General features: G+C 31.0%; 1 protein-coding gene across 1 annotated transcript in view; it reads left to right on the plus strand.

Moving 5' to 3' along the window:
• Chd9 (chromodomain helicase DNA binding protein 9) overlaps positions 1-12,534 on the plus strand; it is a 182,754-nt gene that overhangs the window by 113,620 nt on the left and 56,600 nt on the right. The window contains exons 13-19 of the mRNA XM_077793223.1: positions 1,994-2,170; positions 3,680-3,823; positions 3,936-4,191; positions 5,279-5,489; positions 7,288-7,483; positions 9,782-9,949; positions 11,146-11,325. Coding sequence (XP_077649349.1) covers positions 1,994-2,170; positions 3,680-3,823; positions 3,936-4,191; positions 5,279-5,489; positions 7,288-7,483; positions 9,782-9,949; positions 11,146-11,325 — 1,332 coding nt within the window. The remainder of the gene's footprint in view (positions 1-1,993; positions 2,171-3,679; positions 3,824-3,935; positions 4,192-5,278; positions 5,490-7,287; positions 7,484-9,781; positions 9,950-11,145; positions 11,326-12,534) is intronic.

Consider the following 12,534-nt stretch of genomic DNA (forward strand, 5'->3'; position numbering starts at 1 on the left):
TAATATATCCCAGGCTGTCAGATTTGTGTAAATGTCATCAATCTATACTTCATATTTTAATAATATTGGAATCAATATGAACTAACCTAAAAATTTAAAAACTTAATCAGAATACATAATTGTTTTTAAGCTTTTCTTAGTTCTAATATCTATTAAGTATAAGCTTTCAATCTATTAAACTGTCTCTACTTAGATTCCTGAACTTCACGCTGTATTTCCACCTGTTCCTTCTTATGTTCCCTTTATGGATTCCTCCTCGACCCCATATCTAACCTTTGGGGTAGTCCAGTATTTAGCCCTCAAACTCTTTTATGTTGATACTCATTCCTTCAGAGATTTCATACATATGCAGGACAGTAAGCTACATTTGTATTGCTAGAAACTTCCAAATCACCAGCTCTAAACTATTACCTAAATTTCAGTCATATCCAAAAGCCTGCTTAACAACTCCATTTGGATATCTCTAATAGACATTTTAAACTTGTACACAGCCAATATCATGAACATCCTCATGTTAGTAAATAGCAACACCAAATTCCAGTTGTACAAACTAAAACTTTTTTAGAGTTAAATTTGTGTCTTCTCTTAATCTCACACCATATCTATCTCTTAAAGAGATTCAGTTTATTCTGCGTTTAAAGATGTCTACAAATGAGTGCTTTATACCACCTCTAATGATGATTTTTCACTATGACAGCTTTTATGGTCTCTATGATCCTTTACTTGTGTGTTGTCATCACAACAGTTAAACTTTTTTTTCCCTGGAATCCCATCATAGCCTCTGCTTAAAGGAAGAGCCAGTCTTGCCACAGTTTTTAAGTTCCTATTCTGTCTGCCTCTTCCTTTCTCCTTTCACTGGGTTTCAACTGCACTTTCTTGCTATTATCGGAGTATTTGGAAATATATAGGACCTTCACATTTGCTGCTTTACCAAGAATGGTTTTTCCTCCAGATCTCTGGATATCAACATGGCTTCCTTACTAAACTTAAGATCTTTGTTCATATATCATTTCTTAATAATGGTATCCCAACTACCCTATGTAATATTGTAATTGGAACTTCTATCCCTATCATTTTTAGTTCATATTCATGGTTTATTTTATACCTCTTCCCTTATTGTGTTCTAAATTTTTTTTAAAAAAATTGTTGTCTTCTTACTGACTATGTCCTGCATTAGGATCATTAATAACTGTAAGTTCCACCCTAACAATTACTAAACTTAAGATCTTTGTTCATATATCATTTCTTAATAATGGTATCCCAACTACCCTATGTAATATTGTAATGGGAACTTCTATCCCTATCATTTTTAGTTCATATTCATGGTTTATTTTATACCTCTTCCCTTATTGTGTTCTAAATTTTTTTTAAAAAAATTGCTGTCTTCTTACTGACTATGTCCTGCATTAGGATCATTAATAACTGTAAGTTCCACCCTAACAATTAATCTTGTCTATTCTGTTAACTGCTTTATCTCCAGCAACTAGAGCAAAGTCTGGCACATATACATTAAATAAATATTTGGTGAATAAACTATTTGGATGGCTAATTTTGATTTTCATTACTTATTTGCCATTATAAATTAGCCTCAGGGATGTCAATCCTTTCTTTTTTTCTTTTTTGTTTTTTGGAGGCAGGGTCTCACTAAGTTGCTGGGGCTGGCCTAGAACTTAGTCTTTCTGCCTCAGCTGCCCAAGTTTCTGGGATTACAGGTGTGCACCACTGTACCCTGCTGTTATTATAATTCTACAGGGAAACACTTATTCAAATATAATTTCAAACAATATAAATATGTAGGCATGCATTTTGAGAGTGATATCAGAAATGGCCATCTAATATAGTTTCAATGCTTAAATTTCTTTCAAGGGAATGTTTATGTATATTTAAGTGAAAAATAATTTACAACAAATATCACTAGTTTACTTTTATGCCATTGGTCAGGAATAAAAAGTGTTCCTAGACATTCTAGAATGTTATATTTGATCATTTCCAGGGGCGCATCATTCGAGGAGCATACAGATTCCAAGCTATCATCACCACTTTTGAAATGATTCTTGGAGGCTGTGGAGAGCTTAATGCAATTGAATGGCGATGTGTAATTATTGATGAAGCACACAGGTTAAAAAATAAAAACTGTAAACTCCTAGAAGGTCTGAAGCTCATGAATCTGGTGAGTGTCCTATAAATTTTCTCTTTTTGTTGGGGGGAGACCTTCATTTCCTAGCTTATAGCGAAAGATCATGGACAAGGACAGTCAGAAAGGTAAATGCTAAAAATGAAATTTTTTAAAATTTTATACAGATGGCTGAATCCTATCTGTTATAATTGAGAAAATTTTTGCTTCAAATGGTAAAAATTGGAAAAAAAATCTTATCAGTTTTCTTAGGCTTGAAAATTTTTAGCGTTTCACCAAAAAATTTTAGTAATTAATTTATTCAATAACAGAAATAAATCTCTGTAGGTGTGTACGGCTAAAAAGAAAATAATGTCATAAATTTCAAGCTGCAAATTACTTACTGAAAAGCCCTTTCATCAAAGTTACTCAGTAATTTATGGTGAAGAGATAATGTTCCTATGCAATTCCACATGCTTAGCATTCATTGGTTATATTTAAAATGGTATTTCTTGTGTGTGTGTGTGTGTGTGTGTGTGTGTGTGTGTGTGTGTGTGTGTTTGTGTGTTTGTTGCTGGGGATTAAAGCCAGGGCCTTGTGCATGGGAGGCAAGCACTCTACCCACTAAGCTGTAAACCCAGACTCAAAATGGAATTTCTTAGTTACCTTCTTTGTAGTGTATTTAAAGCTTTCAAATAAACTAAGATCACATAATTATTGCATCAGTACTTGAACAAATAAACATAATCACATGCAATAAAAATTGAAGTGCTCCTTTTATATTCCCTCTCCACCTATGCCACTACCCATTTGCCTCCTCTCTCCAGTATTTAAAGTTAGATGAGTATCTTTCTGGCCATTTGCTATTGTATATATGTATATGCATATGTGCAGGCATGTGTACACATATGTTTAATTTGCCAATTTAGAGGAGTTGTCAAATCAAAATTTAAATGATAATTTATACTATTATTTAAAATATTGTGTATATTTTTCTGTTTCTATTGTGTTCAAGTTTTAATGAACTTCTGCTTTAAAGCATATTCCAATTTCCCTTTACATTCTTGGATTGTAGCTTTGATGATTTGATAATTTGTTCTGTGAGAGGTTAAATGATGATCATTCAAGTTACAAAGAGTGAACACTGTTTGGTATGTAAATTATTATACCAGCAATGATTAAGTACAAAATTTAGAAAATCCCCCTTTTGTTCTTTGAAAATAATGGTTTATTTCTTTGAGATGATTTGAAATATGCATGTTCAAAAATGTGGAATTTTAAAAGATAGAAATTGGTAAAGATAGCATACAACAAAACATATTCCAAGACTGATGAAGAGGTCTTAAAATTTTTATTTATTTATTTTTGGTTGAAGATCTGTGCTCCACAAAGATTTTATCATGTTTAGAAAAGTACATTGCTCAAGATTTGTGGGTAGAGATGTTTTATTGTTAATTCTTAAAAATTATGGTCAGAGAATACTTTCAAACATTTAATGCCCTAAATCAGCTTCCATTTAATTTTACTACTTTGTCATTTGAATGTAATTGTTCTTGCTTTGTATAGGAACACAAGGTGCTTTTGACTGGCACTCCTCTCCAAAATACAGTTGAAGAACTTTTCAGTCTTCTTCACTTTCTTGAACCCTTAAGGTTTCCTTCTGAATCAACATTTATGCAAGAATTTGGAGATCTGAAAACAGAGGAACAGGTATCCTACTGTTCTTTGTAAATAAGTACATCAAATCTCTTATTGTGATTATTATATATATACAATTGAATGTGCTCTTGTGTCATATATAATAAAATTATGTTTTATTTAGGTGCAAAAACTTCAAGCTATCCTGAAACCAATGATGTTGAGACGATTAAAAGAAGATGTTGAAAAGAAATTGGCACCTAAGGAAGAAACTATCATTGAAGTAGAACTTACCAACATTCAAAAAAAATACTACCGGGCTATTTTGGAGAAGAATTTTTCATTTTTGTCTAAAGGAGCAGGACAGACTAATGTACCTAACTTGGTCAACACCATGATGGAACTTAGAAAATGCTGTAATCATCCATATCTTATCAAAGGTAGCTAAATGAATTAGAACATCTACTTTTCTTTTGTCAAATATTAATGAACCATTTAACAGAACACCACTACAGTTATAGAGGCTATTAAGAGCTCTTCGTTCTACTATGCTGAGGAATCACAAGTGTTTCAGATTCACGGGCAAAGTGAACTACTACATTATAGTGTCTAACATACCAGGTTCCAAGAACAGCAAGAGTTTGTTCAATTTGCTTAAGTGTGGAATTCTCCTAAAATTTAATCTTCCTTATGAACAAAGAATAAAACCCATCTTTGAGCTTCTGTATATACACTTGTTTCCCTTGGTCTGTTTCTAATCCATATACTCCAGTTAGTAATTCAGTTTTTGTGGTACAATAATGATAGTTTTTAAGGTCTTGTCAAGTTCTCTACCAATGTTCTCTGTACTATGTTTGAGTCTTTTCATGTGTGTGTTCCTGTGAATATCCTACTCATCTACTTACTTTGCTTAAGGCAATCTCTCTCTCTCTCTCTCACAATCCCAGTATATTTTTATGGCTTAGCAAGGCTGAGGAAAGAAATGTTTATAGACCTTTAAATTCTGATCTAGATTCTTTGAAGGAAGTATACATGATGGACCAATAACATGACTTCCTTTTTACTTTTTCTTGTTTTCATGCTAACAAGATTCCCATAGTCATATCTACAGCAGTTAATGATCACCCTTTGATGACCATTGTTATGATTTATGTTTAAATATTAGATTTTTTTAAAAATATATATGTATTTATTTACCTGGATCCAGACCATAGTTTTGTACATTCTTTTCCTAATGACATTTATAAAGTATTTAGCAAACTTAAATTCACACAAGCCATTATGCCAGGTTTCTGGAGAGGTGAAAACATGATTAAGACATTATCTGTTCTCAATGGCATTAACAGTTTGGTGTTGGTGGGATTTAGCCATAAACAAATAATTCTAACAAAAGCAATGTACTTGACATCAGAAAATAATACTATGTTACAGAAGCATAAAGGAACACTAAATGTGAGTTAAAATAAAAGCAATTGGGAATTGCCTGCATTTGTGCATTGTTGCTGTCTTTTCATATTTCCTTGACAGGTGCTGAGGAGAAAATACTTGGAGAATTTAGAGATACATATAATCCAGCTGCTACTGATTTTCATCTTCAAGCAATGATTCAGTCAGCTGGTAAATTGGTCCTTATTGATAAATTGCTTCCCAAAATGAAAGCAGGAGGTCATAAAGTGCTCATATTCTCTCAGATGGTACGCTGCCTTGATATTCTGGAGGACTATCTTATACATAAAAGGTAAGACATACTGTAATACATTTAATTATACTGTGTATTATGCTAAGTATATGTTATTAAGTCTTGTGAAAGGGACCTAGGAATAATATATTTATTGTATTATAAACCTTATGGTGCTGACACTTTTAATGGACATGTAAGTTTATTTAAAAATATAATATTAAGTCCATTTATAAATGTATTTAAGACAATCATTTTCATTGGAAAAGGTATTTCAAGAGGCATTTGAATCTATTTTATTAGTAGTAAATAGAAGCTTATTGCTAAAAAAAAAAAAGAAGCTTATTGCTTTGAGATTTATCATATGCTCTATAAAATTGGAGCTTTAATCTAATTTCTTATTTTTTTTAATGTAGGGTTTATTGTTTTGCTTTTTGCATTTATGACTATAAAATAGTCTTAACTATGGCTTTGTGTTTAGATAAATGGAATATTTATTGAATATTTTATCAGAATATTAGAGATTTAATTTGAAAACAACGTTTATTATAAAAGGGAATCAGATATTATAGCAGTAGAGTTTAAATCTCTCTCAAGCAATTGACCTTTATATATTAGTAAAGATCAACACTGGTTTATATTATCAGAGATCATGTAGTTCATAGTTTATTGTCAATTTTATCTTTCGTTTCTAGTTTTCTTTCCTTCCTTCCTTCCTTCCTTTCTTCCTTTCTTTCTTTTCTTTTTCTTTTTTTTTTTTTTTTTTTTCCTGTGCTGGGGATCCAACCCTGGACTTCTTTGCATAGTAAGCATGCACTGCACTTTACAGCTGAGCTATATCTCCTCCTTTTAGTTCTATTTTCGTCAGTTTTCATTTCTGTAGCCTTATTCCAAAATATATATTGCTCTCAATTTTAGACCATGTAATTATAAGAACATTAAATTACAATATTCCTAAAACCAACTATTCTTATATTGTTGATTTTCTTACACAGTGAACTTTGTACAGAGATAAATTTGTACATATAAATTTGCATTATGATGAATTTAATGGACAACCCTATATTTCATTATCATCATAAATAATGTTATTAGAAGTCACACCCCAATTTGCAGGTATTAGAGGTAATAGTGGAGCTGCTGCTAAAACTCTAGGAAATTGTATAGGGAAAGAACTGTCTCATATTAGAGAAGAGTGGCAAATGTCACACATATGCCCATTGATTTCATAGCTCTTAAATTTTTATGTATTTTGTTCTTATTAATGTATTGCAGTTTTTTGAGTTTTGTATATTAAATGGGGAAGGATAAAAGAAGTTAAAAGATCATTGCTTTAAAGTAATGACTGTAAAAACTCCTACAACATTCTGCTATATAACTCAACTCCTACTTATACAATATATAATCTATTATGAATAGATTATATAGTGTATAAGTAAGTATATCAGTTGATAAAGAAACATAGAATTTTGACCAAAAAAAAAAAAGTCCTAGGTATATTGGATAGTTGGGTGAACTGTCATTACTTGTAAAAAAGCAATTTATGGTGATGTGAACAGTAATGTAGTTTTCATGAACTGTCTTTTGTTATTATAACTTTTCAAAATGGTATTTATTGTAATGCTGTTTTATGTGCATATTCAGGAATGCAGACATTTGAATCTTTATATTAGTTTTTGTTTCCTCCTTAACACTGTGCTTCTCAGCAAGAAGTATAAAGCCATAGAAACTAATTGGGATGATCTTTTTAATGTATAAATAACATAATTTTACAAGAAAACTGACTTTATCTTTAATAGAATGTGTCATCCTTTTCATTATATTCATCTATCTAAATTTAGTCCATTTCATTTGATAGATATTTATATGAGCGAATCGATGGAAGAGTCAGAGGGAATCTTCGACAAGCTGCTATAGATCGATTTAGTAAACCTGATTCAGATCGATTTGTTTTTCTTCTGTGTACCCGAGCTGGTGGGTTGGGCATTAATTTAACTGCAGCTGATACATGTATAATTTTTGATTCTGATTGGAACCCTCAAAATGACCTTCAGGTAATAAATTCCTTGGCTAACAAGAAGAATAATTATTTAAAAATTCGTATAATTGTATTTTTAGCAATCCACATCTTTTGTTTTTATCCAACAGACTAATATTGTATGTTTTCCTAAGAAATATCTGCCACAGAAAATAAGTGAAATTATTTTAATTTTTATTTCATGATTTTTTTGTCTCACCAACTTATAAAAAAGTATGCTGAGTTGAATACAGTATTTTCAATTCTACAAAATATAGGGTCAGGGATATACTTTAGTGGTGGATCACTTGTCTAGCATATACACGTCCCTGGGTTCAATCCCTAGTACTGCCAAAAATACAGAAGTTGTATAAATTTGAAAGACCTTAAATAGATATCTTACTTGTAATAAATAACATAGAATTTTGGAAAATTTGCAAAATTTTGGAAAATTAAAATTTCAGGACTTTAGTTCAATAAAAATAACTATTTGTCTTTATATTATCTATTCATCATAAAGTATGTATAAAATAGAGGAATAGAATAATGTTCCTTTTTATAAAAGACTGTAGAAAAATGAAGGTATACATATGTTATGACTCGTAACAAGAATTTTAACTAGAGTGGTCAAAATGGCTTAAAATTTGCAGAGGATAAGCAAGCATTTAGGAGGAATATGAGATGAGAACAAATGATAAGAGAAATTCCTTATTGTTCAGGATAGTCTTAATTATATTGCAATTTATGTTGTGACTTTGTATATAAAATCAAATATGATAGTTATTGACATACCTGGCTCAATAGAATATAAGGTTTACATTGCTCATTTATGTAACTATATAATTCAGTTCAAGATATCATGTGGTTATCCAACATTAATACAGATTAAACCAGGGCACATTCTTCCTGCAGAAGGTCAATTAATAAATATTTTCAGGTTTATGGACCATATAAGATCTCTGTCTCACATTCTTTGTTTTTTTCACATGCCTTAAAATACGCAAAAGCCATTCTTAGTGGCCAGGCCAGATGTTTTCTACAGGCTGTATTGGCCAATCCCTAAATTGAATTCAAATCATGATTATTTGCTTTTACAATTTATATTTATAGTTAAAACTGCCTTCAATTCATGTGATAGTAAAGTTAAAATAATAACATCATATCATCGAACCTTAGGAGGAACTGGAAAATCTGTACCAACTTCCTCAATTTCTACCTCTCACTTGTTTTTTCTCATTTTCCACTATTATAGATCTAGTCTTTGTAAACTAATAGAAAGTTTTGATATATACTTTACATAGTACTAGAATAAAGTTTCCCATTTATAATTCTGAGTTCCAAATGGTACAAACTGGATATGGACAGGATAATGTTGTCAAAAAATGACATAGATATTAATACTTATAAATGTTCAAACCACAGTTTTTCATTTAATCTGAGTATAATTGGAATGTATTAATATTTAAGAGAGACTATATAGATTCTGTAGAACTTTTGGAGTCTAGACTTATCATGCAAACTTTTAAATTTAGTAGTAATTCAAGATAAAATATGAAGCTCCTATATAACCTTTGATATCTTCACTTTTTCTAATGTGAACATATTAATCAGTTCTTCCATAAAATAAAATTTAGATCTCCAGAGTTATCCAGCTTACACATAAATATTTAGAAAAGATTGTTAATTACATAGTAGAAAAAAATTAGGAATATTTAGGGTTAGACTTGAAAGCTTTAAAGTTTGAGTTGCCAATAATGAAAATTTCCATTTGTATGTTTTGTGTTCATTTCTAGAATTACAGATTGAGTATTTCTTATTGAAAATGCTTGAGACCAGAGTGTTTTGGGTTTTAGATATTTTTGGATTTTGGAATATTTGCATATTTCTAATGAGATATCTTGAATCCCTAAGTCTAAACACAAAATTCATTAATGTTCCAAAGATACCTTGAGGATAATCTAATAGAGTAATTTAGTGTGCCTGAATTTTTTATTGATATGTCTATTAGGTCAGGTGTGAAATTTTCCCCTGTGACATTTGATTGATTGTCAAAAAGTACCAGATTTTGGAGCATTTTATTTTTCCAAATTAGGGGTGCTTAACTATACCCCCATGAAAACACAGTAATTCCCCATGGATTTATTTATATTCTTTGTAGTATAATCTTAAATATTAATGATGATTGTGGGATTATTTTTCATTCTATAAAGTTGTGTTTATTTCTATAGTTTAGTAGCTAATGTCTCTAAAAATTATCTTCTATTTTTATATTCTATATATTTGGTAGACTGTTTTGTGAAGAAAATTGAATCTGTAACTTTTCATTTTTTTATAGGCCCAAGCTCGTTGCCACAGAATTGGTCAGAACAAAGCAGTTAAAGTCTACAGATTAGTTACTCGTAATTCATATGAGAGAGAAATGTTTGACCGAGCCAGTCTGAAATTGGGCCTAGATAAAGCTGTGTTACAGAGCATGAGTGGAAGAGAAAGTAATGTTGGTGGTGTATGTATATATATTTTTTCACTTCAAGATTTTGTGTTAATTTTGTTTGTATTTAGGTTTACCTCAAGTAGTGTATCTATCAGTTTTGGTCCACAAGGACCACTAACAGGCTTCCAGAATAGAGCTATGTTTAGTTAATACTTTGAAGTCCTTTTTGGTCTGTTTATATAGCTTCAAAGCTTATGAATTCTAAGAATCTGTCTTCAAGATAAAAATGTTCTGATTTCTGCAGGGTGCAGTGGTGAATGCCCATACTCTCAGCAGCTTGGGAGGCTGAGGCAGGAGGATCACAAATTCAAAGCCAGCCTCCAGCAATTTAATGAGGCCCTCATCAACTTAATGAGATCATGTTTCAAAATATAAAAAATAAAAAAGGCTGGGGATATGACTCAGTAATTAAGTATCCCTGCGTTCAATCTTGGTACAAAAAAAAAAAAAAGTCATCCCTTTTTAGGATGTTTGTATGATGGCATAGCAAACTAGAATTTGTGAAATTTTCTGTGTTACTTATGTGAAGTTTTTCAAAAATTTTTAAATTTCAAACTTCTAGCTTTACCTTCATCTTGCTATAAGTAATGGGTTGTGGCTCAGTGGTAGAATGCTTGCCTAGCATGTGTGAGGCTCTCAGTTCTATTCTCAGTACTGCGTATAAATAAATAAATTAGGTAAAGATCTATTTTCAACTAAAATATTTTTTAAAAAGAATTTTGTCTAATATAAAATATTAGTACCATTGGCTTGGGAGGCTGAGGCAGGGGGATTGTGAGTTCAAAGCCAGCCTCAGCAAAGGTGATGTGCTAAGTCACTCAGTGAGATCTTGTCTCTAAATAAAGTACAAAAAAGGACTGAGGATATGTCTCAGTTGGTTATGTGCCCCTGAGTTCTATTTCCAGTACCAAAAAAATAAATAAATGAAAATTTTAAAAATCAGTACTAAAAAGAACCTTGAGAGTTTACTTGTCCCTTAAACTTTGATTTAATTGCACCCTTTTGAAATTGGAGGTAATTATTATTTTAAAACAAAGCTTTAAGATTCAATAACTTACATATATTCTTTCCATGAATTCTCTCTCATTTGCATCCCAACCCAAATGCAAGTTAAACATATCTTCTCACAATTTTGACATTCTTTAGGGATACTTTTGCATTCTATAACTTTAAAAATACAGTTATTACCAGAATTCTTTTCCTTTTAGATTCAACAGCTTTCTAAAAAGGAAATAGAAGACCTGCTTCGAAGAGGTGCTTATGGTGCCATTATGGAAGAAGAAGATGAAGGCTCTAAATTCTGTGAAGAGGATATAGATCAGATTTTACTGCGTCGTACAAAAACAATTACAATTGAATCAGAAGGACGTGGGTCAACATTTGCCAAGGTAACAGTGAGTACTATATTTTTTAAACATAAGCAATGATGTTTGTGTCTCTTACTGAAAATTTTTAATGTCTCTTATTCAAAATCTGTAAATATACTGAGTTATCTCAAAGTTATAAATAATCTATCCCTTTCCTTCAGTTTTTCTGATCTTACATAAAATTTCACACAAACTCTTCGGAGCCAAATTGTAATACTTGCAACTACTTTTGCATATTATTCAGAATAGGACATTTGAAATCAAAAAACTTTAGAAACTAAAAAATATATACCAGTGACAGCAAAATATAAGTAATAATGTAGGAGGTTAAATCAGCTTATATTAACCTTAATAATTAAAAGAACCTAAAGGAGAGGAAAGAATTCCTATTTCCTTTTAAATACTAAAATCTAATTTTGGGAGAATAAAATGAAGTTTCTTTCTTTAAAAGAAGAATTAATATGTTTAATTTGTAGGAAAAAATTTCAGTTTACTAATATTCTTCACATATTTTATGTTTTATTCTTTCCTTGTTTCTTTTCTTTTCAACAAAGACATGTTAAACCTATGTTTTTCATTCATCTGAAGTGTTTTTTTAATCACAGTACTCTTTATCATCTGTACTGATTCATACAAATTTTCTTCTTTCATCTTCTTTTCTACGTTTTCCTTCGTCCCCATCCCCATTCTCATCCCCATTTTGCTTCTCACCCAGAAATCTTTGTCTTTATGGGGAATCCCTTTGTTATAGTAGCCTTTAATGTGCTTCACTAAAAGTAATGATATCATTCTTCAAATAGAAATTGCTTGCATTCATTCATAGGCCAATGAAATCTTATGTCAGGTACCCTCCTAAATACTATACTAAAAATGAAAGGACTATAGTTGCTGGAAAAAATAAAATAAGAAATTGTTTCATTGTGTTCAATAGGAGAGCAGAGAGTAAGGAAAGCCTTAGTTGAAGCTTGACAAAATTGTGAATTACATTGTGTTTGTAAAAGAGAGAGAAATCCTCATAACTGAATTATACATTGCTAATGTACAGAGAAGGTTTCAGAATATGGCATGGAATGAATTAGATGGAGTTGAAAGTGAAGAAGTTTGGGAAGTTGGATCCAATTTGTAAAGAAATTTATGTGTCATTTGGAAGGCAGTTCAGCTTTTTTTTAAAAAGCTCCTTAACCAGACAATAGTCACATGCAATCAAGTTTCAAAATTAAACTCTAGCAG

This window comes from Urocitellus parryii, chromosome 15 (assembly GCF_045843805.1).
Source record: "Urocitellus parryii isolate mUroPar1 chromosome 15, mUroPar1.hap1, whole genome shotgun sequence".
Classification (NCBI taxonomy): domain Eukaryota; kingdom Metazoa; phylum Chordata; class Mammalia; order Rodentia; family Sciuridae; genus Urocitellus; species Urocitellus parryii.